The 27,590-nt window shown below is 35.3% G+C and overlaps 1 protein-coding gene across 5 annotated transcripts in view; it reads right to left on the bottom strand.

Moving 5' to 3' along the window:
• Nucleotides 1-27,590, bottom strand: part of WRN (WRN RecQ like helicase) — a 144,923-nt gene that overhangs the window by 101,160 nt on the left and 16,173 nt on the right. For 2 of the 5 annotated variants that reach the window (XM_041752866.1, XM_041752865.1), the window contains exons 2-7: nt 11,149-11,256; nt 10,391-10,503; nt 5,626-5,771; nt 4,830-4,978; nt 3,822-3,971; nt 2,304-2,376 (exon numbers count right to left, since the gene is read on the bottom strand). In XM_041752866.1, the coding sequence (XP_041608800.1) occupies nt 2,304-2,376; nt 3,822-3,971; nt 4,830-4,978; nt 5,626-5,771; nt 10,391-10,503; nt 11,149-11,244 (727 nt within the window). In that variant the 5' untranslated portion in view covers nt 11,245-11,256. Of the gene's footprint in view, nt 1-2,303; nt 2,377-3,821; nt 3,972-4,829; nt 4,979-5,625; nt 5,772-8,783; nt 8,916-10,390; nt 10,504-11,148; nt 11,257-27,590 lie in introns of those variants that run through there. The other 3 variants (XM_041752867.1, XM_041752868.1, XM_041752869.1) reach the window with 3 other exon arrangements.

Here is a 27,590-nt window from a genome sequence, read left to right as displayed (position 1 = left end):
TATTCTGCTTCTCTATCCCTCACTCCATCATATTCAAGAGCTTACTACACTGAACTACTTTCAGTTGCTTATAAATACTATGATCTCTCTTTGCATCTATGGTTTCCTGTACTCTTCTGCCACCTAACTCCTGTTCCTATTTCAAGTCTTTCCTTAAACATCACTTTCTCCAGGAAATACTGCAATACTTCCAAGTATGAGGCAGCCTGGGTGGCTCAGCGATTTAGCACCACCTTCGGCCCAGGGCCTGATCCTGGAGACCCGGCATCGAGTCCTACATCGGGCTCCCTGCATGGGGCCTGCTTCTCCCTCTGCCTGTGTCTCTGCCTCTCTCTCTCTCTCTCTCTCTCTGTCTCTCATGAATAAATAAATAAAATCTTTAAAAAAAAAATACTTCCAAGTAAGACTGCTCTCCTATGTACTAACCACAGTGCCTTGTTTTCCCACATCGTAAGACCTCCCTCCCTATACCTATGCCTTTTTTGTTCATCTCTCTATCACCTACAAAACTGCAGACTTTCCTCTCAGGAAGCAGATCATGAGTGTTTTGTTCACTTCCATATTCCCATATCATAAAATGCTCAATAATTTTTAATAAATGAGTAGATCATGAGTGTTTTGTTCACTTCCATATCCCCATATCATAAAATGTTCAATAATTTTTAATAAGTGAGTAAGTTCATTTTTATCTGTTATATTGTTAGGTGTTTATTAGCTACCATCCTGGGGTAAGCTAATATTTTAACAGGGAGAAACAATGCACAAATATCCTTTTATTTTCTGATGTTATGATCCATTTTCTTTAATGAAGAAGAAAAAAACACAATCTTATAACCAAAAGTGGTCATGTGAAAATATCATTTATAAATACTTCAGGGAAATTAAACAACAATGAGGCTGATAGCTCTGGCTCTTTAACAGGGGGTAGGGAGAAAAAAAAAAAAACAGTGGTAAACTTTGTTACAATTCACTAGGATCCTAGTCAAGATACCTCACATCAGATGTCAAAATATACTCACACATATAATACAATAAAGAATAAAGGTGAGGGCCAAACAATGTAGCACTGCAACAACAGGTAACACAGATACCAGGACTACTGGTAGCAACTTAAAAATATACAGTGCTTTATTGAGAAATATCTTAAACATTCACTGGAAGCATTTTAATCAGAGGCAAAATTACAAGTATAACCTATAAGTAATTCTACAAACCCCAAATTCAGAAAACCAAGAATCTCCTCTGTTGAGTTTAATTCTGTTATGATTTAAATAAGTCCTGTACTGTTCTCCAGATCAACTTCAAAAACATATCATCTGCTCAATTTAAGCAAGGTAATTTCTAGCCACAGTACCTTTGGCTACAGAGAGTCAGCAAGCTCTCCTCAAAAGTGGCTTTCCAGGGAAAGAAAGTAAGTCTTCTACCTTATTGGGTAAAGAAGGAGGGTCTATCACAAAGGACATGAATCCCTTCTCAATGGCAATTAAAAAGAGTACAATATAATTTTATATGAGGTCATGCCATATCTCTAAACTTACTTAGCAAAATCACGAATTTAATTAACCTCTTAACAAACACAATTATTTAAAATCTCCAAAAGAAGCTACAATGGGAATAACAACTCTATACAGATCAATACAGGTACTGATAATATTCTGTCCCTCTTAGTGCTCACAACCTTTCTATGCAATAGATATTGGGCAATTATCTACATTCCAAGAATGGGGAAACATGTTAATCTCAAGTCACATGGCAGGGATTCCCCTTTGGTTTATGTGACATGAAAGCTCATGTGTTTCCACTCTATTATGTAGGTCTGCTATCACTGACCTATTGAGACATCTAAGAAAAGCACTGAAGTTGAACAAAGTAGCTATAGTTTTTGGAGAAAAACAGCGATCATCTTACCTTAGGAAAGAAAACAGAAATTTAAACCAGGACACTATAAAGTAACCTGTACACTTTAAATATTTATAGCAAGAATATAATCATCTCCAGACTGGGAGACAACTGGTTGTATCATTGATGTTATTATCAAAGCCACAAAGCCCTTACTGAAGAAGCCTAATGAACAGCAATGTGATAAAGCAGAAGTAGTAAGTCCTCCTCTGCAACAAGTAACATGACTAAATCCTAATCTTTGGCCAGAGAGACCTCACACCAAATGTCAACATGGTTCAGACACTCAAGAAGTTATAATACTAAACAGTTTGCACATGTGTGAATACTGACTTTTTTGAAAATAAACCTCACAAAAGAGCAAATTCAATAATTTTATCTTTTATTTTTAGAGCACCACATACCTTTTTTATTTATAGCAAACCTTTCCACAGCATTACCTAAAATCTCTAATTTCTGATAAATGATGAGACCAGCCTATAAAAAAAAATAGAAAAGGGAAAAGAGTATGCTAAAAGATAACCAAAATAAAGCTATATGTCCTATCTTTAGAAAAATCCAAAACAGTAACTCCCAAAGTACCCAAAAAGCTGCGTTCACCTTATGTTATGCAAAGATCTATGTCTTCATTAAATGACCATACCAATTGCAAGAATGAGTAAACTGCTTGTGCCTTAAAATAAAAGTTTTAAATTTTTATTTTTTAATATTCAATATTATAAGGAGTTATCCAAATCAAATAACTTATAAGTGAGACTCCAACAAAATACCGTCAAGTAAGAGAAATCTTTTGACAACACATATCCACTTCCCCATATCTCATTAAATCAGCTGTGAATGTCAGCATATGAACAGCCCTCCTTTCCGGCACTGTTAATAGGAGCAACCAAGTCACGCTGATTTTTCATGAATAAAAATGCTACAGAACTTGCATGAGTTCTCAACAAGTTTTACGATTTTTTAAAAATAGTAACCATTTTATTTTTTTAAATAGATTTTATTTATTTATTCATAAATAAATAAGAGAGAGAGAGAGAGAGGCAGAGACACAGGCAGAGGGAGAAGCAGGCTCCATGCAGAGAGCCTGACATGAGACTCGATTGTGGGTCTCCAGAATCAATGCCTTGGGCTTAAGGTGGCGCTAAACCACTGAGCCACCTGGGCTGCCCAGTTTTATGATTTTTTTAATAGAACCTACAGGAAAATTATTACCGTTTTCTGACAAAACTGAATTTTTTCTGTTTACTAAATATAAGAGTTTCCATGCCTAAAAATAAATGCTAAAATGGAAACAACAAGATATTCATCTACAAATGAAAATATAAATTAGGGAAAAAGAAATCCACTGGAATATAAAATACATTTCTGCAAAAAACAAAAACAATAATATGATAAAGATAAGCCCAAATTTCAGTATGTATATAAATATATACATGTAAATATAAAAATACAACTCACAGCAGTGGAAAGCTAAATTTGGAGGCAATTTTCCCAAATATTTAGCACATTTTAAATACAAATATAAGAAATAATGCCAGTTTCAATATAGAAACTATCTATAATTATTTTTATTCTGAAGTTGCTTATAAATCAAATACATCATCAATACCATTTGTGGTTCCTCAGCCTAGGTTTATTAGCCTTCCATGTTTTCAGAGAGATTACATTTTTTACATGCAAGTTGAACATTATTTTGGCTTCATGATAATAAAAACTACTAGCACCGAACAATCTATAGATTGGTGCTTGCTAATTAATATTGAGAATTAACAGTTTCACTGAATGTCTTAAGAATTTTTAATGCCAACCTGATTTAAAATATTTTAGTTGAGTTTGTACAACTGTTAAAACAAAATTTTCCTAAAGTAATTTATTACAAAGTTTAAAAAATGCATCATAGTACAAAGATCTTTGATACATACATACGCATCAGTGGCTGCATACAGTTTCTGATCCTCAGTGAGAGGAAAATCACCCCAATTGCTACAACGGATAGATCTGTCTTTCAGAAGCTGTTTGCCAAAGAGGTGCTTAACCAAACCATTGAGGCTCCAAGTCTCTGTACATTTCAGCTAGAAGTAATGAAAAATCAACACTGGAAAAAATTATTTCTATTTTCAGATACTCCTAAATACCACCAAATGACCAGGCCACAAGTAAAGTGAGAAATGTTATATCAAAATATATACCAGAGATAGTCCTTAATAAATTTCCCATCACTAAGAACCTCATTTGCAGTACGCATTACAGAACTGAACTATGGAATTTCCCCAATGTAGGTATTAAAATTCTTGGACTGTAAAAGTATTATTCATGGAAAAAAGCTGGATAGTGGTAGGCATTCTACCCAGCCCAATGACTACTTGGCCAAACATGAGAATTTAACTTAATGACTACATTAACAAAATATGTGAAATAAGGGTGACAGAATTGATGGCCAAACCTCCACTAAGAGCATCATACCACAAGAGCTACATTATGCTTTCCCTTAAAAAAATTTTTTTTTAAATTATTAGTATAAATGGCTTAAATGGAAAACCTTTAAATACAATATTGAAATTTACACATACATGAAACAGTATTAAAAGTGGGGGTGGGGAATGGTGCTAGCTTAAAGAAACTTCTCTAAGGCAATGGATTAGACCTAAAGGTTTTCATTATGGATACTCATTTGGGACTTCCTTATTGTTACACTAACATACAGCTTAAATTATTTTTTTCAAAATACCTAACATCCAGATAGATGGGACGTTCTGCAAAACATAAATTTATCTTGTTTATGAAAATAATATATATATATTACATCTACCTTTTTTTTTAATTCTAGTTAACATACAGTGTAGTATTAGTTTCAAGTGTCCAACATGGTGATTCAACACTTCCACACAACACCCAGGGCTCATCACAAGTGCTCAACGCCTTAGATCTACCTTTTCATTGGCAACATCTGTCAGCTCCACAAAATTCTTCAAATCGATGTCAAAGTCACATAGAAGTTTCCGCTGATCTCCTTTGACTCCTACACCTGCTTTTTTAATTGCTTCATTTTCAAGCAACATTTTTAACCCCTGAGGAAAAACTATAACATTTTATTATTATTTCCATAGGCTCTATCAAGTATTATTTATTTTCTAATTCTTACACATTCTATGTTTATATTTAAATCTGTTTATTTATGTTCAAATTCAGAAACACATTCACCTTGAATCTTTTTTTTTAAGATTTTATATATTTACTTGATAGAAAAAGAACACAGAGGGAGGAGGAGAAGCAGGTTCCCTGCCGAGCAGAGAGCCGGATGTGGGGCTCCATCCTAGGATCCTGGGATCATGACCTGAGCTGAAGGCAGTTCTTAACCGACTGAGCCAGGTGCTACCACCTTTAGTATTTCTTTTCTTAACTAAAGCAAAGTCCTGACTGATAAATGACAAGAAAAACATCTGATTTGAATACTTCCTCTGCTAACATTAACAGTATATTCCTGATCACTTAGCCCCTCTAAACTTCAATTCTCTACTGTCTAAACCAGGAATAATATCAATGCCTGATGAAGATGTGAAAATTAAATAAAACAGGGATATGAATGAAACAGGTCGAACACGAATACTTCAATAAATGTAAGGTGATGAGAGAAGCACTAGCTAATTCAAAAGCTTAATTTTATAGGATAAAGTTGACATAATACAACTATCAACCAAATAAAAATAAAACAAAAGAGATACCAACCTGACATAGAAGAAATATGAAACAAGTAACATTTGTTCTCTGACACACATAACTGAATCAGTGCAACTCGGCTCGGTTTCCTTTTAGTGTATACTGGTGGCCATTCCATGTCAAAACCCACCACACCTCCAGTAGACAGATTCATGCTACAGGGGGAAAAATAGTGCAAACTAATTACATTAAAATTTTAACTTCTATATAGCTTCTACATTCGAAAATTAAAAGACAAGCCACATATAGAAGATATCTAAGATAGTGAACAGCCAGAAAAAATTAAAAATTCCTTGAAAAGTCAGTAAGAAGAAAACAGATAATCCAGTAAAAAGAAGAAGAGGAGGAAGACTTAGAGGAGGAGGAAAAGGGAAGGAGGAGGAGGAAGAAGAAAAAAAAGAAGGGGAGGAGAGGAGGAGGAAGAGGGAAAATATGAACAGGCAATTCCCAAAAGAAAATCCAAATAGCCAATAAATCCAAATAATTATGTAAAGACATGAAACCCCACTTGAAATCAGATGCAAATTAATCAATACAATTTCATATCTACAAGATGGTAACAAGTAAAAGTCTCATGGTATCAAGTGCTGAGAAAGATCTCTACCTGTGGGACTCCTCAAACACTGGTGAATATAAATTGGCAAAATCCTCTTAGAAAAGGCTTTGACAATATTTAGCCGAAGATGTATAAACACTACGACCTACAAGTTTTTCTCATAAATGTATCAAACTCTCATATGTGCACAACTAGACAGATGTTGAAGAATGTTCAGGGGCGCTTGAGTGGCTCAGTCAATTAAGCATCTGCCTTCAATTCAGGTCATGATCCCAGGGTCCTGGGATTGAGCCCTGTGTCTGGCTCTCTGCTCACTGGGGAGCCTGCTTCTTCCTCTCTCTCTCTGCCTGTCACTCCACTGCTTGTGCACTCTCTCTCTCTCTCTCTGTCAAATAAATAAATAAAATCTTTAAAAAAAAAAAAAACAATATTCGTTGCAGGGGCACTGGGATGGCTCAGTCGGTTGGGCATAGGACTCCAAATTTCAGCTCAGGTCATGATCTCAGGGTCCTGCGATTGGCCCTGCATCCAGCCCTGCACTCAGCGGGGAGTCTACTTAAGGATTTCCTCTCTCCCTCTCCCTCTGCCCTTCCCATTGTTCACACACACACACGCTCTCGCTCTCTCTCTAAAATAAATAAATAAATCTTTTAAAAAATAATAATTTGCTTCAAAAAAAAAATGTTCATTGCAATACAGTTTTTACTGGCAAAAAATAGAAATAAACTACAATTCCATCAACAAAAGAATGGAAAAATTGCAGCATTATTGAAACAATGAAATATTATATAAAAGTCAAAATGAAACTACATATACCAGAAAGAAAAATTTTCAAAAAACATAAAATATTGAGTGAGAAAAACAAGTGGCAGAATACACATAGTTTGATAGCACTTATTAAAGTTTTTAAATATGCAAAATAACATGATATTTGGGGATATAAAAGTATAGATATAAATAGAAAACATGTGAGGGAATGTTAAGCACTAAACTCATGACAGAAGTTATCTCAGCGGAGGATGAGAAGGGACATACCTAGGACTTCCACGGTATTTTATCAGGACATTTTTTTTTTTTTAAGATTTCTTTATTTATTCATACAGAGAGAGTGAGAGAGAGGCAGAGACACAGGCAGAGGGAGAAGCAGGCTCCATGCAGGAAGCCCGATGTGGGACTTGATCCTGGATCCCCAGGATCACAACCTGGGCTGCAGGCGGCACTAAACCACTGTGCCACCGGGGCTGCCTATCGTGACATTTCTTAATAAAGATTTGAAGAAAATGGATATCAAGATTTGCTAAAGCCAGGGTTTTGTTATATTATTTTCTATTTTTGTTTATATTTGCCTATTTTACAATTTTTAAAAACTACACACATATATCACAAAAGAATCTCCATTTCTGCTTTGGGCAAGATGGAGTGAGTAACAGTGATCACATATACCTTTCCTCTATGAACAAACAGAAAGTTTTACAAAATAGGTAACAGTTTTCAGACACTGAACAATACACAGTACAGGCCTATGCTCTCTGAGGGGGATACTTGGGGGATACTCTACTGTTGCCCTAGCTTTCTATTTGGAACACTTTCCAGACCACAGAGCAGGGAGGAGAAGTCAAAGCAGACCACGGAGTTAGGAAGACAGGGTTCAGAGCCAGAGAGGCTGAGGCAGCTAGAGGTAGTTTCTGGAGAGAAGGGAGATAGACAAGAAAGAAGCTGAATCAAGAACAACCAGGGAGGGCAGCCCCGGTGGCTCAGCAGTTTAGTGCCGCCTGCAGCCCAGGTTGTGATCCTGGAGACCCCAGATCAAGTCCCACGTCTAGCTCCCTGCATGGAGCCTGCTTCTCCCTCTGCCTGTGTCTCTGCCTCTCTGTGTGTGTCTCTCATGAATAAATAAATAAAATCTTAAAAAAGAAAAAGAATGTGACTCTAACCAGGATGAAAATCATTTCATTGAAAAAAATAACTAAAACAACCATTATAAATAATGTTCAGGGATCCCTGGGTGGCGCAGCGGTTTGGCGCCTGCCTTTGACCCAGGGCGCGATCCTGGAGACCCGGGATCGAATCCCACATCGGGCTCCCGGTGCATGGAGCCTGCTTCTCCCTCTGCCTGTGTCTCTGCCTCTCTCTCTCTCTCTCTCTCTCTCTCTCTCTGTGACTATCATAAATAAAAAAAATTAAAAAATTGTTTAAAAAAATAATAATAATGTTCAAATATTTAAAAGAAAACATGAATATGAGAGCCAAAATGGAAGGTATTTTTAAAAAGGAAACAAATAGAACTTCTAGAGATGAAAAATACAATAAAACTTAAAATTCACAGGATGGGAATGACAGTCACTACAGAAGGACAAAAAGTCAACTTGCAGACATAGCAAAAGAAACCATTTAAACCAAAACACAGAGAAAAAAATCAAAGAAAAACAATAAAAGACTGAAAGAGATCAGAACCCTATGACCAGTAACACAGTATTAAGCAATCCAACCTGTGTGTGTAGAAGCTACCAGAGGAGAAAAGAGTATCAGAATGAGGAAAAAAATTTATTAATTAATTAAATTTAATAAAATGCATATATGTGTGTGTATACATATATATATACATACTTACATATATGGAGAGAGAAATTTTTAAGATCTGATGAGACTAGAAACCCACAGGTCCAAAAAGCTCATCCTGCCCAAGCAGGATGAAGACAAACCACATGACACAAAGGCACACCAAAATCAAATTGTTGAAAACCTGTGATAGCAAAAATCTTTTAGTTGGCCAGTACAGGTAAGAAAAAAAAGCCTGTCTGCCTATCCTAATGCACACAGAATTGATTGGGACTATACTCGTGTTTATTGCCTTGAGATATGACATGATACAGCACTGACAAAGGTGAGATGGTGGAGTTAATACATAATAACAAATGACAGATTTTACCTTCTCTGTGAGACAAATTTTGTTCTATACAAAGAGACCCAAAAGTGGCCAGTTAACTGTAGTAGGAGTGAGGACACCTGAATATTATTTCTAGAATTCACCTGCCACCAGGAGATCATTAATAAATAGATTAACTTACCGCTGTATCTTTTAACCATTGCAATGTACAACAGTTTAAAAAGAGAGAAAGAGAGACAGATATAACAACTTTGAAGAAGATCTGAATGAATTCCCTACTTCTTCTTCTCCTTGTAAAATGCTTCAAAAGCCTTGGATTGCATTATTGCATAGTCCTTATTTAACAAACCAATTTTTAAAAATACTAACAGTCATTTCTAATGTTCTTCTTAGAAATCATTTGCTGGGGGATCCCGGGGTGGCTCAGTTGTTTAGTGCCTGCCAGGGCACGATTCTGGAGTTCCGGGATCGAGTCCCGCATCGGGCTCCTGGCATGGAGCCTGCTTCTCCCTCCTCCTGTGCCTCTGCCTCTCTCTCTCTCTCTCTCCCTCTCTCTCTCTATGTCTATCATAAATAAATAAATAAATCTTTAAAAAAAGGGTGGGGGGATCCCTGGGTGGCGCAGCGGTTTAGCGCCTGCCTTTGGCCCAGGGTGCGATCCTGGAGACCTGGGATCGAATCCCACATCGGGCTCCCGGTGCATGGAGCCTGCTTCTCCCTCTGCCTATGTCTCTGCCTCTCTCTCTCTCTCTGTGTGACTATCATAAATAAAAAAAAAAAAATTACAACTTCTGGATGCCTTAGTGTTTCTTTAAAAAAAATAAAAATAAAAAATAAAGAAATCGTTTGCTGTAATTGTTGCTAACTAAATGCAACAGAGTTGATCACAACCATTATCCAATATTACTAGGTTGGTATTTTTAACGAAATATAAAGGGACATTTGGAGGTTGAATAATTCTTGCATTGTTTTTGTCTTACTTTGATGAAATAAATAATGCGTTCATTGGTTCATGGGTGAAATAAACAATGTGTTTAGATATATAGAATACTAGATATATATAGAACTACTGTTCTATATATCTGAAATATTGAAAGTAACAAAAATTAGCTAAAGTAATAGACTTATAGGTACATTAAACATTTAATCCAGTGATTTTTAAGGTTTTTTAACATAAAATTAGAACTTGTCAAGTGATATTCTACATGCAGAAATAATTATCTATGTAACACACTTTAACTGTAAAATTCAGTATATATACAAATATTGTCATATTAGTTATCTTCTAAGGGTACAAATTCAAATGAAACTAGGAAATTCAAATCTCTTACCTAATATCTTCTGATAGAAAAGAACAATCACTAGCTTCATAACTATAAACAATGGATCCAGTGAATTCTAAGAAAGAGAGGTCGTCTTCAAAAACACTCTTCTGAATCGATGCCTTGAATTAAATAAAATTTCAAAAAGGCACAAATAACATTCACATTAAATAAGAGAGGTTCATAGAGAAAATAAAGTTCAGTGAAACATTCAAATTATAGTTCTAAGTTTTTATCAACTAATGTTGATAATAAAGGCTAATAAAGTCATAAGGACAATGTATCAAAAATAAAGCCACCCACTATAAAATTACTTTCATAAAAAGCTTATTTGCAAACTTCTAATCCTATTTTCATAAGAGCACTTACTAATTTTTTTCTGTAATTATATTAGCATTCTAGATGTAATAATGTTGCCTTAAAATGCTGAAGAGTGGCTGGTGATCTTGAATCTATGAAAACTTACACTTGCTTACCCACAAAAATTTACCAAAGTAAATACTGTCTAACTTATCTAAATTAGAACAAACAAGTAACGTCAACCATATATACTAGATAAAAAGGTAAAATACAGAGTAAAAATTCCCATTTTGTAAACCTCATTAAAATTTAATCTCATTTACCTATTCAATGACTAGACTGTGGTTTAATCACAGAATAGCAACTCTAACTTACATGGTGACCTCAAGTTTACAAGTGAAGGCTGATTTTACAGTCAAATTTACACTACATTTCCCATCTGAAAGAATAACTGGTGAATCACATACCTTTGTTTCTACTGCAGTACATGTCTCATTCTGCATAGACATCCATTCAGGAAGTTTTCGCGGCTGTGGAGTTGTTTCCAATTTTTTTTCATTCATCTTTAATAGGCTCTAGTTGCAAAATCAAAAAAAAAAAAAAAACAATTACTCTGTGAATAAACACAGTGCAGTCTTAGAAAGAAAACTCAGAGAGGCCTGTGGATATGACTGAAGAACCAAACATGCACATTTAAAGTTATGGCATTTGACCCATGTATAGGTTTTAAGAGCTGAAATTGCAAAACAAAAGGAAGCAGGTGTAATATGCTGGATCTAATAATTATACATTTAGTAATAGTTCTTTTTAAAATAAGTGAGCCAATTTAATTGAGTTCTAGGGCTCTAACAGTTTCAAAATCCTATTATTCTATGACTTTGATCCTTTAAAGAATAATCTTTATCTCATTACCAATGATAATCCTTGGGTGTGTAAATTCTTACAAATTTTTGACATCTTTAATTTTCTTATCATCTGTCCTAAGATCTAAGTAAACTCAGCAAATTGTTGGGCATGTTCACAAGTCTACTTGAAAAATGAATTTTTAGACAGAGAACAGCTTTTCTATATTAAGGGGGTTTTTTATTAAGCTCTTGGCCTAGTAAGTGAACAAGTTTCCCTAAGAAGTGCTTCACAGAGAATATTTTTTAAAAATCTGTTACTAGCTTTGAGGGCTCTTCTCAATGTAAACCACATGGAAGGAATGGTTATAGAAAACACAATGGATAGGAGACCATGACAAACTCTTTTTGTTAATGGCAAATGGATCCATACCCTGGTGTGACTTAACACACTAAACTGAAATAGCTTGAAGTTCTTAATAAAATCTTTCCAACTCCAGCAGCAGTTTTGAATATGTACCTGAAGATTCTTATGAGGAAACATATTAATATGAAATAATCACAGCAACTATTTATGATTTAGGGGTAGCCTGTTATCCCTATTGAAACGTAGCAATATAACCCTGAAGAAACTAAATAGTATCAGCAAGTATCCATATTAATTGCTCATTTTCTCAAGCACAAACCCCCAAAACTGAGAATACTGATAATTTATAAAGGAAATTTTTAAAAGATTGCTCTAGCAAAATTTTCTATATAGAACCAACTCTACCACTCTAATGCACTGGAGAGTTAAGAACAGGCTAATAATTCACTCTCCCTACTATGGAGGAGAAATGAAAAACCTCAACCACGGATCCCAGTAATACACTAATAATCTCAAACCAGATGGTAGCCTTGTAAACCTATCAATGGTATTTACTAGCAGAAAAATATTAAAGACTACCTATCTAGTAAAAGCTGTTTGCAAGATATAGCTCAACAACTATCTTGACTGCTCATCACAAATGAGCCTTGAATTATGGATTTATTAATTTATGGCTGAAAAATGAGGAGTAGTCGGGTAAGCTGTGTAATTAAAAAAAGTTTCAAAACCAAAACAACTTCCTTTGTGCAATTTTTTGCACACATTGCTCAAAACTATCCTGTTAATCCAAAACCATAACATGTCCTATTGCAAAAGAAAAGGACATTTTTGGAATCTGTGTCTGACAGTCTGGGGATCCTCCAAAAAAAGAATATGCCATCTGCACTTGGTGCTTGCTCGTATTCTTTGAATCATTAGCAAAGTTTGGTGTTGGGTAAGATCTATGATTCACTAATCAGAATGGACAACTCAAGTTTGGGTGTTACCATTTATATTATATGTAATAAGATAAAACACCTAAAATATATGTTTTAGTCACTATAAAACATTCTACAGATGTTAGTAGTTAATACATTTATATGTGTCACAAATTTAAAACTCTTAACAGGAGAGTTAAAAGCTGATCACAAAGTGTACTTTTATATATGGTGTGGGGTTATTTTTCAAGATTTTATTTATTTAAAAATAAATAAATAAATAAATATTTTATTTATTTATTCATGAGAGACAGAGAGAGAGAGAAAGAGAGAGAGAGAGAGAGAGAGAGAGAGAGAGAGAGAGAGAGAGAGACAGGCTCTGAGGGAGAAGCAGGCTCCATGCAGGGATCAGGCCCTGGGCTGAAGGTGGCGCTAGACAGCTGAGCCACCCAGGCTGCCCTATATGGTCTGTTCTTAATCTTAAAAAATTATTTAAGGAAAACAAGTTTTTGCTATTCACCGAGTAGATAATTTGCAAAACTGCCAGAAAATTATGGTCTCTGAAAATAATAGACAACTCTAAAAAACAACTATAAAATCTTGGAATTTTGTAAGTAATTCATTCATGCTGCCAAAACAGAAATAAACTTCAGTAACTCTTCCCTGAAGCCACCTATAACACTAAAATCATTTTAATTTGAAATGCCCAGTTTTCAGATGTAAAACTCTCTTTTGCACACAAAATTCTGTCTAGATGCTTCCAGGCAAAGAATTTGAAAGTAAACTTGTTTACAAACCTAACATCTTTGTCAAATCTACTTAGATGTCACGACAGATAAAAGCACAAAGAAAATTAAGGTTGTAGAATAATTTCACAAGGAAATTCTTGAAGATACATGAAGATTTTAAATTGCTGATCAGATAAAGGTTATTCTCAGAAGGGATCTAAGTCATTGAGTAATAGAATTTATTTAGATATTTAACTGTGTTGTTGTTGAGTATAAATAACCTTGACACATCCTTTTCAAGTCTTTTATCATTTCATAACACTTCATCTTGTACTATTGAAAGATCTTAAATTCCTCTTTGAAATAAATACAGATGGTACCTAACAATGGTTTGACTTAGGACTTTATGACATTACAACAGTGCAAAAGCAATACACATTCACTAGAAATCACACTTCAGATTTTGAACTTGTATCTTTTTTTGTGCTAGTGATACATGATATGATCCTCTGTGGTGAAGCTGGGCAGCAGCATGGAGCCACAGCTCTTGGTCAGCCACACCATCACAAAGATAAACAACCAATACACTGACAACCATTCTGTAATCATGCAACTGTCCGTCCTGATTTCACTTTTAGTAAATTTGTCAATAAATTACGAGATATTCAACACTTTATATAAGATAGTCTTTCTGTTAGAGGATTTTGCCCAACTGTAGACTAATGTAAGCTGTTCTGAGCACGTTTCTGGTCGGCTAAGCTAAGCTATGATGTTTGGGAGGTTAAATGTATGAAATATATTTTTCAACTTCCAGTGGATCTATCAGGGAAGTCCTTAGTCAAGGAAGATCTGTAATGTATTTTGATTTGCTTTGGTTTGGACTTTCCTGCAATCATCCTGCCTATCTATCTACCATTATCTACTACTTTTCAATCTTCATCACTTTTTTAAAGGCTGTCCCTAAAGCAATATACACCTGGGATTTTTATTATTTTTTTATTTTTCTATTTTTTGTTTTGAATAGTCCCATTGAACATCTCTTTCAAATGGGTAATTCATTTCATTTGCAGTTAGTATAAGAACATGAGTTTTCTCTTCAATCTTACTTTGATTAGTATTTATCTTACTTTATCCAGTTTTCTTACTCTTTTCTCATTTTTCCTAATTGGCTGAAATTAACATTCATACTTCTCTCCCATTATCAATGACAAAACATCCATTTTTTCCCATCCTACTACCATACTATCTCAGCAAAATAATGTAACAATATCCTTTCCCCACAAAGGCCTCACATTTCCACTGTCCTTCTGTTTTTACTTCTCCACCCTTCTAATTACTGTTTTTTTGTTGAAAAGGTTTTAAGTAATAGCCTGTTCATTTTCTTAGTATTGTTCTTCTATTTCATGAATCCTTACTATTTTCTAAACATTTATATTATAAATTTCCATCATCCATTTCAATATAAATGTATTTATAAATTTAAACATGTAAATGCATATATTGTCTACTATAGTTTCCTCTTCCCTTCATCTTACCCCTTTTGAATCCTGTTCTGACTCAAATGTTTGTGTAGAGAACTCTTGAAATTACTTTCGTCAGGTAGAATATTATGGTAATAAAATGACTCCCTGCATTTGTGAAAATGTATTTTTTCAAATAGAATGATATGTTGGTTGAGCATAATAGTCCCTCAGTAGTCTATAGATATTCTCTTACTATCTTCTACCTTTTGATGCTGCAAGTAAGAAACCCATTGTTTCTCTGTTGCTTTTTCTATTGTGAGTAATCTATTTCCCACTTGGGAGCTTGAAAGACTTTCAAAGATTTTTATATTTTAAGGAGCCTAAGAGTGAACTTATTCTCCTTGGGATCAGTGAATCCTTGGAAAGGACTCCTTTCCAAGTCTTTTTCTTAAGATCAGAAAAATCTCCCCTCATTATGGGTTGAATTGTATGCCTCCTCAAAAAAAAAAAAAAAAAAAAGGGTCAAGAGTCCTAACCTCCAGTGCTTCAGCATGTGGCTCTTTATTTGGAAGGAGTGGTTACAGAGGTAATCAAATTTAAACAAGGTTATTACAGTAGTCTCTAATCCAAACTAAGTGGTGTCTGTACAAAAAGGGCAAATATGGACACAGAGACAGACATGCATAGAGGAAAGATAATGTGAAGAAACAATGGAGAAAGAGCCATCTACAAGCCATGAAGACAAGGTCTGAGACAGATCCTTCCCCCACAGTCCTCAGAAGGAAACAACTTCAACAACTTGATTTCAGACTTCTGGCCTCCAAAACCATGAGACAATAAATTACTGTTAAATCATGGAGTTTGTAGCACTTAACTATGACACTTGCAGCAAACTCCCTATTTCTAGTTATTAATTGCCACTATCTCTTCTTTTTTTCCTTCTATAACACTTATTCCCATGCTGGTGAATTTCTTCCTACCTGGATTTCTTCTCCTAGACTCTATATTTTTCCTTCCTGACTGCCATCTCTTTAATTTTGTTCTTTGTATGTTAAGATACGTCTTCTACTTGATTTCCAAGATGCTAATTTCGCTATCAATGGTGATACCCTCTTTCGGTTTGTCTACTGAACTTTTATAATGTTAAATCTTGATTGTTAGTTCCAGAAAGTTTATGTTCTACTTGAGTCTCCCTAAATGTGATTATATTTCTTTCTTTTGTAAAAGTTATAATCTAGTTCAAATATCTGTTTCAATGAAACTCTCTTATTCTGGGTGTTCTTTGGTCTTTCCACTGAGGCTGGCTTCTTTAGTTGAACTGTTATTTTCCTTTGCCTGTAAAACGCTATTTGCCATCAGCAGTGATCTACTCTTAGGGTCCCTCAAGAAGCTGCAAATAGGACAAAGATTGTAAGTCTCCCACTGAAGTATTAGGAGGCAATTCTCTATTCACAGATCTCCCAAAGTGTAATCTCAAGACCTAGCCCATCAGCACACTAAATTCAGCAGTACAGCTCCTCTGGAAATGCTCTAAGACAGGAAAGACCAAGTAGGCATCCTAGAACCAGTTGTTCAGTTCACTCAACAAATATCTATGTCGTTTAGAGCCATATTTGTTCTACCACAGTAATTCCACTGAGTATTTAAAGGAATTATGTTTCAATTCCTGTCTTACACTGCAATTTTCCTTTTCAACCATTCTTTTATTTTTATTCTTTTCAAAGTTTTATTTTAATTCTAGTTAGTTAACATATAGTGTAATATTGGTTTGAGGAATAGAATTTAGTGATTCATCACTTACATATAACACCCAGTGCTAACATCACAAGTGCCTTCCTTAGTTCCCATCACCCAAAAAAAAAAAAAAAAAAAAAAAACCAACCCGTCATCCATTTGGCCCATCCCCCACCCACCTCCCTCTATCAACCTTCTTCAGTTCTTTTTTTTTAACACAATTTCCTATTGAGCCCATTGATAATACTTATAAACACTTTTAGTTCTTTTTTGTTTGTTTGTTTGTTTGTTTAGAAATTATTTTTTACCCAGGGTCAACTATTCAGCTAAGTAAGCTTGAGAGCTGTTGATTTTTCTCAAATACATGTTAATTCTCAATACCCACTTCATTTACAAATCAAAGTCTATACCAGGAGTCCATAACATTTTCAACTTGATGGCACATTCAGAAAATGAAAATATTTTTATATGGGAAGGCGATCTGAGAGTGTGTATTTGACATTTTGTAAAAATCACATTATATCTTCATTATAAAATTAAACTTTTTGAACAAGAAACTAAATTATTTAGATAAACATAACTTTTCCATATTAGGCTTTCTGCTTAAAATGACTACATACAACTCCTGATTAAAACCTTTCAACAGGAAAAAAAAAAAAAAAAACCTTTTAACAGGGCAGCCCCGGTGGCGCAGTGGTTTAGCGCCGCCTGCAGCCCAGGGTGTGATCCTGGAGACCCTGGATCGAGTCCCATGTTGGGCTCTCTGCATGATGCCTGCTTCTCCCTCTGCCTGTGTCTCTGCCCCTCTCTCTCTCTCTCTCTCTCTCTCTCTCTCTCTCTGCGTCTCTATGAATAAATAAAATCTTAAAAATAAACAAGTAAGACCTTTTAACAATATTTTCTTAATTACTGAGCAGCCATCAGAGTGAAGCTTTATTAGCACAAGTGGTAGCAAATGGCAAAAGAGGAGGCTTTGCTCTAAAAGGCTGAAAACTTCTTTTTCACTGTTAACCAATATTCCAACAATTTCACCTCTTTAAATTGTACTTCAAGAATGCTGAAATTCAAAAATAAATAAATAAATAAATAAATAAATAAATAAATAAAGAATGCTGAAATTCTTTTTTTTTTTTTTTTTTTTTTTTTTTAAATTTTATTTATTTATGATAGTCATACAGAGAGAAAGAGAGAGGCAGAGACACAGGCAGAGGGAGAAGCAGGCTCCATGCGCCGGGAGCCTGATGTGGGATTCGATCCTGGGTCTCCAGGATCGCGCCCTGGGCCAAAGGCAGGCGCCAAACCGCTGCGCCACCCAGGGATCCCTTTTTTTTTTTTTTTTTTTTTTTTTTTTTTTTTTTTTTTTTTTTTTTTAAATTTTATTTTATTTTATTTTGAAATTCTTTAAATCTAATAGCTTCTCCTTTTCTTCTACTGAAAACTATATTAATTCCTTCTGATATTATAAATAAGTTTTGAATACAAGTGAATTTTTTATATCAAGTATTTCAATATACTGTGATAAAGTTCTGTCATCAGCATACACTGAATATTCTCTACAGGTATTATTAATTCATCCTTAGAATTCAAATAATACCAATTAAATGTCACTTCTAAAACTATTTTAATTTCACTCTCCCAAAGCTAAATTATTACTCAATCTATAAACTTTGTCAGTACATGTTAATATATTTTCCACATAATCATTGCACTTCTAAGTTAATTCAGGTGCTCAAAATGTCAGTTAAGGATACCATTTATTGAAGCCAATAAATATACTTCAACAAATCTGCAAAGAACCATTCACATGGAATAATTTGAAATTTTCTTTTAGCTTATAAATCTTCCTTTAGACTGTCAATACACTTCATTACTGAAATAGCTAACCACATTTATTCACCTAAAGCTGAAAAGAAGGTACTATAGCAGCTTAGACTTCATTAGGTTCACCATTTTTATGACTTCATTTAATGTGGAACACAAAACTACAGGCAAACTTTAATATACAGGAGTTTCTCTGTGAATAACACAACTTATTACCTAGAATATCAGGAGTTTTTTATATTGAACTCAATGTAAAGCCTAAACCTTCCTGTTATTATCAGTCCCAAACTTCCACTATTTCCACAATATCTTGTATGTTTCAAGATAGTCTCTTTGAATACTTCAGTTTTGAAACCTCTTTGCCAAGCAAACGATGTCCTTTCAAGCATTTTTCTTCAAAGATTCTATATAGCTTTCTCTGGCCCATTACCAATATTTATGGATTCATATCTGCAATGAACAATTTTTTTCATTAAATAATCCTCTGAATTAGTCCTGTCTTCTATGTCTTTGACAAATCTTAAACATATCTTCCAACAGAATAATTGAAAATGGCAACTTTTCCACTTCCTTTGCTTTACTGACGCAAATACAATGTTCCAAATAGGCAGGAAAGGAGCAAATTTGGCAAACTAGTGATGTATTTGGGCTTTATTAAATGTGCAATCCTATAACTAGTTCCTTGAGCTCAATCTGATGATCACAATCACTTAGAATTTTGTTCTGGGGGCACCTGGGTCATTCAGTTGGTTAAGTGTCTGCCTTTGGCTCAGATCATGATCCCAGGGGGCCGGGAATGATACTCTGGAAGTGCTCTAAGACAGGAAACTAGGCTCTCTGCTCAACAGGGAGTTTGCTTCTCCCTCTCCCTCTGCTCCTCCCCACCCTGTTCATGCTCTCTCTCATGCTCTCCCTCTCTCTAATACATAAAATCTTTTAAAAAAATAATTTTGTTCTTACTTTGTGCTTAAAGATGATTTCAAAAGTTCAAACTTTTTTTAGTAAAATAACTATTTTATGAAAAGATACCAGAGTATTTTGTTTGATACCTCTATTTCATTTGATTTAGTCTGTAAAGAATTATGGAAATACCATATAATTCTGAGATAATTCTTTTACTTTAGAGTCTATATTGATTAAATATTTACTGTTACATTTAACTCACAAATCAGATGATTTTACAGCTTTAATTGATAAATCAGACAGTACAGTAGGAAAGTATCTGCAGAAATTAAATTTGAATATAAAATACTTAAATAATAAAGTACTTGAAATACTGTAAGTCCTTAATTTCTCGGGAAAAATTTTTGGCAAATTTTTAGTCTGTCTAAATTCTGTTTTTATAACCACAAATCTTATCCCAAAGAACTTTTTTAATGAAAAAGACTAAACAAAAACAGTGTACTGAAATATTTTCATTTAGTTTAATAATTTAAATTTTTTAAGTAAGCAAAATATACTTGTAATCAAAAATGTTTGTTTGTTTGTTTAGCTTTTATTTATTTATTCATGAGAGACACACATAGGCAGAAGGAGAAGCAGGCTCCTCACAGGGAACCCAATGCGGTACTCGATCCCAGGCCCCCAGGATCAGAACCTGAGCTGAAGGCAGATGCTCAGATACTGAGCCACCCAGGCGCCCTCAAAAATATTTTTAAATGAGCCTCTGAGTTACAAAGGCCTCTATTTCCCTTATTGAATCAGTGGAATTGTATTATGTTCAATTACTGATTATTTTTAGACATAGCACTAGTTTAAATTCTAAAAACAAACATACTATGAAATTCTATCATAATCAGGGCTTGACAAATTGTCACATCAAAAGGCCATAATAAATAAATAATCATAAATTAAATAACAAGAAAATTAACAAAATTCGTTGTTTTCTATTAAAAAATACTAAATATCATACAATAAGAATTAGCTAACAATCAAGCTCTTTTCTGCTAGCAGGAAAATAACTGTGAAAATTAAGACAAAAATGAAAGGATTTTGGGGTGCCTGAGTGGCTCAATCACTTAAGCATCCAACTCTTGATGTCAGCTCAGGCGTTGATCTCAGGGTCATAAGTGCAAGGCCCACGTGGAGGGGGGGGGGAGGGAGCAAGAATTTTATGTACACAAATACATATAACTCTCCCAATTATTAAATAACATACACATACAAAATTAAAATAATAATTAGATAGTAAATTATTTAACAGGAAAGTCAGGAGGAAGTACTACATAATACAGCGACAGAACAACTCTGCAGACCATGTTTACTATGTATAGCCATACATGTTACTGTGTTGTGTGGATGGAGGTTCCTGTGATATGTACTGCATAACCGACCACTCTGATCTGCACGTATGCAGCCAGGTTAAAGAATGTCGTTTGTGATACTCCATGAGTGACCTTGGGAGCCTGGTTACTTGACATTAGCTGGCTTCCAGATCAGAACTGGCCCTTCTGGGCTAGACACCAAGAGCTATAAATTTTGCCTTGCATGCCCTCTGGCTCCAGTCTGGGCTGGACCCCAGAATGGAATCTGAGAGGAGAGGCAAGCACATATGGCCCAGGCTCCTTGAAGATGTAAAAATATAACATAGAAACGCTGCTCGCTCCAAACTGCACATAGGCAAACAGAGGTTCAACTTCACACCCCATCAAATGATGTATAAATACCTCCCTATGGGATGGTCAGTTGGAAGTGTCACCTGAGGGGAAGACGCTTTGCTCAGGCCTCTCAATCAGGACCCCACCTTGGTTGTCTCCACCAGGCTTCCCCAGTTAATGAGGTTGGATGTTGTAAGTACCTGATTTGATGTAACTCTTTCTTACTCTCCTTTACTGCTTATTGTTGCCCTCATTCATGCGTAGATTTCCCTTTTCTTCTATTTCCACTAGGTTTTTTACTTTAAAATATCAATAAAGTGTTTTTCTCCTTCCAAACTGAATCGCTGCCGTGAATCTTTTCTTTAGAACAGTTACTTAACTCAAGTAGTTTATAAAAGGATCAGCATATAGAATAATGTTCAAATATAATTACACCTATTATAAATCTTTGAATGTTTCATAAAATGCTTTTATATGTTTGAAAACTATAAAAAATATGCAGCCATCAAAATCTTGCCCTATAGCCCATATCACTAGGCTACAGCACAAAATGGAAGCTACTAACTTTGTTCCAGCTAACCCTTGCCAATAGGCAATATGAATCAAGTCCTGCCAAATCTTCCAATTTTTCTAAAGAAGATGAAGAAATGCACATTACTAAGCAATCTTCCATTTGATAGCAATATCCAAGACCCCTCTACAGACCAAAATTTGGCCTGTAAACCTTTCAATTTACTTCTGCTGTAGACAGATCAGTACTAGCAGCTGGTGTGGGTATCTCTACTAACTTTTAAAATCAATATCCACTTACAAATCATTCTTTGAGTGAAATACTTGGATTCATCTTTGTAGGAACACTATAGAGCGAATGATGGCCAAAAACCAGGAATATGCTGACAAATGGCATTTCCTTTAAAAAAGCATACACAGGACACACAGTGGTTGGCTAGAATACCTAGTTAATTAGAGCAGCAGCAAGTGAATTACCCTAAGAATGGAGCACATCTCCTTTTTATCCCCATTTCTAAATCTTCTGTGTCAACTCACACTGGACTGGAGCATGACTCCACTCTTCTCGACGGCTTCAATAATAATGCTAGGAGCATGCACACAAGAAACTTATTTCCCAAATTGCGAATTATGAGTATAAACTATGAAGCCAGAGTAGGGTCTGACCCAGTTCTTCCAGTCCATCTACCGTCAGTATCAACCATATGTATTATCAGTCAAATTATTAAAAGGACTGGTTTGATGTTCTAGTGTGAAAATTATTATGTTTAACCAGAGTTAAAGCTAGTGGAAGATAAGCAATCTTTTTCACAAGGCAGGTCAAGGAAGTATTTTCATGCATTACTAACATTTCCCTCAAAATAATTCTCTAGGGGTGTCTGGGTAGCTCAGTTAACTGTCTGCCTTCAGCCCAGGTCATGGTCTGAGGGTCCTGGAATCAAGTTCCCCATCAGGCTTCTTGCTCAGCGGGGAGGCTGCTTCTCCCTCTCACTCTGCCCCTTCCCACTGCTATGCTCTGTTTCACTCTCAAATAAATAAAACTATTTTTTTAATTCTCTAGTTTTCATATCACTTTACACATAGTTTGCTTATAAGAATCTTAGCTAAAAAGCCAGCATTTCTCAAAAAGATTTAAATACAAGGATAGTCATTCTTCTTATATATAATAGTATTTAAGACATGTAATGTAATATACAATATTTATAATGATAGAGTTGAAAACAGACTACATGTCTAACAATGGTAAAATAGGTAAATAATAAATTATGGTACATCCATAAAACACAGCACTATGTAGCCATTAAAAATATATTCTTCTGGGACGCCTGGATGGCTTAGCGGTTGAGCGTCTACATTCGGCTCAGATCCTGATCCTGGAATCCGGGATCAAGTCCCGCATCAGGCTTCCTACATGGAGCCTGCTTCTCCCTCTGCCTATGTCTCTGCCTCTCTCTCTGTCTCTTGTGAATAAATAAATAAAATCTTTAAAAAAAAAATATATATATATATATATATGTTCTTCTACTTCATCAAGTGAAAAAGCAAGTTAGACTCTAATTTTACACAGTAAATATGTATATGTTTGTGTGTGTGTATATATATATATACACACATATCCTAAGTAGGCATATGTACACATGTAGATATATACATATATACACATATATACATAGACATATGTACATATACATATTCTATATTTTTAAAGGTCTAGAAAAATATATACCAAAATATTAGTGGTTATCCCACAACTGCAAATGGTTTTTAATTTTCTTCTTTATACTTTCTGTTTGTTCCAAATTTTCCATAAGAACATGTGTTACTGGGCAGCCCTGGTGGCTGGGCGGTTTAGTGCCACCTTTGGCCCAGGGCCTGATCCTGGAGACCTGGGATTGAGTCCCACATCGGGCTCCCTGCATGGAGCCTGCTTCTCCCTCTGCCTGTGTCTCTGCCTCTCTCCCTCTGTCTCTCATGAATAAATAAATAAAATATTTTTTAAAAAAAGAACATGTGTTACTTTTAGCAATTGGGGAAGGGTGGGAAGTATGCCAAAAAAAAAGAGGTAAAGGTTATTTTGAGTTTTTTTTTAATGAATGACCCAGGCTACTTTTTTTTTACTTTAGAACAAAAGTTAGCAAACTTTTTCTCTAAAGTGTCAGACAGAAAATATTCTAGGCTTCATGGCTGATTGTCTCTGTTGCAACTAAGTCAGACATTGTGGTACAAATGCCATAAAATAACACTTAAATAAGGATGTCTATGTTCCAATAAGACTTTATAGACAACGAACTCTAGATTTATACAAATTCCATAAAATATTATTCTTTTAAATTTTTTTCTCAGCCTCTTAAAACGTAAAAACCATTTAAGCTCATAGTCAAGCAGCAAGTCAAATGTGACCCACCCCAGGTTTGTCAAATCCTGCTACAGGACATACATGGTCTAAGACTGGGAAATGTCCAATGCTACTTGTATTAATAACTATTGCTATTTTTTAATCACCATAATACATTGATAAAATATCTAATAAGAATACAACTTCTTAGTAAAACCCTTCTGATATATTACTTGCAAAATGGACTTTATGATACTTGAATGAGTAGGCTTACTACAAAGGGTTAGTAATATTAGCCAATTAAATGTTAAGAGATTATCTCCTAAAGTTAGGAATTATGTTTTGAAAAAATGTATCTTAAATTATTTTATTTGACATCAATTAAATAGCATAAAAGCTTTTTACTGAGGTACTAAGGGCACTTTTAGTGCCTTTTAGTTCATGGCAATAGAAGTAGACCAGTAAGATTCAAGATTTAAGTTAGACCAAATATAGGAAAATTAAGACCAATTGTATCCCATATTAACAGAGAAGGGAGGGATGCCTGGGTGGCTCAGCGGCTGAGCATCTGCCTTTGGCTCTGGGCATGATCCCAGGGTCCTGGGATCAAGTCCCACATCGGGCTCCCTGTATGGAGCCTGCTTCTCCCTCTGCCTATGTCTCTGCCTCTCTCTCTGTGTCTCTCATGAATAAATAAATAAAACCTTAAAAAAAAAAAAAAACAGAGAAGGGAGAGCTTTTTAATTACTTAGCTTTTAAATCATACTCTACTTCACTCTGTCAGAGTAGAAATTCACCTCAAAAGACATTTTTCCACTTGGAATGGAACTATCTTCTGGAGAATGGACAAACTAACTCCTGTTTCATAGGAAGTTGGATATCAGTGGAGAAGCTCAGAGAGGTATTTGTTCCTAAAACCTTTAACTAATGCTGGAATGCCTGGGTGGCTCAATAGGCTAAGCCTCCAACTGTTGGTTTCCACTCAGGTAAGGATCTCATGGTTCCTAGGATCCTACATCAGGCTCCCCACCCAAAGAGTCCGCTTGAGATTCTCTCCCTGTGCCTTCTACCCCTTTCCTTATGAGTCCTCTCTAAAATAAATAGATCTTAAAAAAAAAAAAATCTTTAAGGTAAGAAAATTAATACCTACTGCTACCATGGTAACAGACTTGCCTAATTGCTAAAAGGGCTAAACTGAATAAAGTATCCCAACCTTCTTTAAAAGCATTTAAAAAAACAAACAACATTATTAAGTTAAATGACACCACAGATAACCATTTCAAGTCCAGCAAAAAATTAGTAAATAGTTCAATGTTTAACTGTTAAGCAATTTTCTTGTTTAATGTGAACTAATTATTACCTACTACCTAAAATGGTTCATTTCTATTTGGTTCAAAATATATATAAAGGCTAATCAGATAAAATACAGTTTTATAAACTGTAATTATTTAATCAAAAATCAAGAATGTTTACAATGACTCTGAAATTTGCTTTAAAAAGGTCATAAACGGGATCCCTGGGTGGCTCAGCAGTTTGGGCGCCTGCCTTTAGCCCAGGGTGCGGTCCTGGAGTCCCAGGATGGAGTCCCGCATCAGGCTCCCGGCATGGAGCCTGCTTCTCCCTCTGCCTGTGTCTCTGCCTCTCTCCCTCTGTGTCTATCATGAATAAATAAATAAATAAATCTTTTAAAAAAAAAAGGTCATAAACAAGTTGTCATACTACATAAGCTATAATTTCAATTTCTCACTTTGGGCATTTACGCAAATTTTACAAATATCCATTGAGTTTCATAATATTTCTCTGAGGAAGAAAATTCCATCACCATCACTATATAACAAAGAAAAGTGTATCAAAAAGGAAAATTAATAACAAAGACTAGCTAATTTTGCCAAAGTTAGGAGACTACTCTAGTATTAAAAATTATACTATGGGGGATCCCTGGGTGGCGCAGCGGTTTGGCGCCTGCCTTCGGCCCAGGGCGCGATCCTGGAGACCTGGGATCGAGTCCCACGTCGGGCTCCCGGTGCATGGAGCCTGCTTCTTCCTCTGCCTGTGTCTCTGCCTCTCTCTCTCTGTGACTATCATAAATAAATAAAAAATTAAAAAAAAAAAAAAAAGATTTAAAAAAAAAAAATTATACTATGAAGAGGCAGGGAAGTAGAATGGAAAGAAATCTGGATTTAGGCTCCCATGTTGCTTTGTGTCAATAAAAATTATCCAAAAGTTAAAAGAAAAAGGGAAGGCAGTATATCCTTTCTATGTCATATAGGAGCACAATCCCTTTATACCTTTGTATGACTTGATATTTACTACTAATAAAAACTGAGACTCAGGGATCCCTGGATGCTCAGCGGTTTAGCGCCTGCCTTTGGCCCAGGGCGCGATCCTGGAGTCCCGGCATGGAGCCTGCATCTCCCTCCTCCTGCGTCTCTGCCTCTCTCTCTCTATATATATATACGTCTATCATAAGTAGATGAATCTTTAAAAAAAAAAAAAAACTGAGACTCTGTGAAGTTATTTGTTAACTTGTAAATTTTTGTCTAGTAAAGATGCAACTGAATTCTGTCCAATAATAAGGATAATCTCAAAGGCTATGGTTTTTATTACTCTGTAGGGACAACATTGTATCTAACCCAGCAATTTTATTCCAAAATTCTTTTCCAATGTGTATATGTAATGGTCAATTTTATGTGTCCACTTAACTCAGGTAAGGGGTTACCTGCCCAGAGCTGGTTAAACATAATTTCTAGGTGTGTCTGGGAGGGGGTTTCCAGAGGAAATTAGCATTTGAATAGGCAGACTTTGTAAAGAAGACTGCCCTCACCAGTAAGGATGGGCATCATTCAATCTGTTGAGTCTCAAAAACAAAAAGGCAGAGGGAGGGCTAGCTGGCTCTCCATTTGAGCTGAGACATCCATCTTCCCTTGACCTCCCACATCAGCACTCCTCAGTTCTTGGACCTTCAGACTATGAGGGGAAATTAGACCACTGACTCCTCTGGTTCTTAGGCTTTCAGGTTTGGACTGGAATTACACCACTGGTTTTCCTGCACCTCCAGCTTGGAACAGCAAACTGTGGAACTACTCGGCCTCCATAATTGCATGAGCCAATCCCTCATACTAAATCTCTTTCTATATTTCTATATATATTCTACTGGTTATGTTTTCCTGGAGAACCCTGATACACTCTATAATCTTTGTTCCTCTTTGAATCAATTTTATCTCCTGCTGGTTCCCTCATTAATGAACTGAATAATGTCACATATGTTCATTCTATATTTGTATAAGAATCAGTCTTTAATAGTTTGGAAACTTACACTAGGACACTTTGCTATGTAATATCCATGTGACCTTGGACAAGTCACTTTTATTTTCTCATTTGTAAAATGAGATTAAATTCCTATTATATTACTTGCCTTATTATATTACATTATTATTATATATATTACTTGCCTTACTGACCACGGCCTTAATATAAACAGTGATAAACAGGATGTCACATCTTTCCATCTACAGTTATACATAAGTTGGGTATACTGACCGCGTTAACTAGGATGCAACAGAAAGTTACTCAAATCAGAGGTCTGAATGCTATC

Source organism: Vulpes lagopus, chromosome 4, assembly GCF_018345385.1.
Source record: "Vulpes lagopus strain Blue_001 chromosome 4, ASM1834538v1, whole genome shotgun sequence".
Lineage (NCBI taxonomy): Eukaryota > Metazoa > Chordata > Mammalia > Carnivora > Canidae > Vulpes > Vulpes lagopus.
The sequence above is the reverse complement of the archived record's forward strand: the minus strand, read 5'-3'. Positions and strand labels throughout refer to the sequence as shown.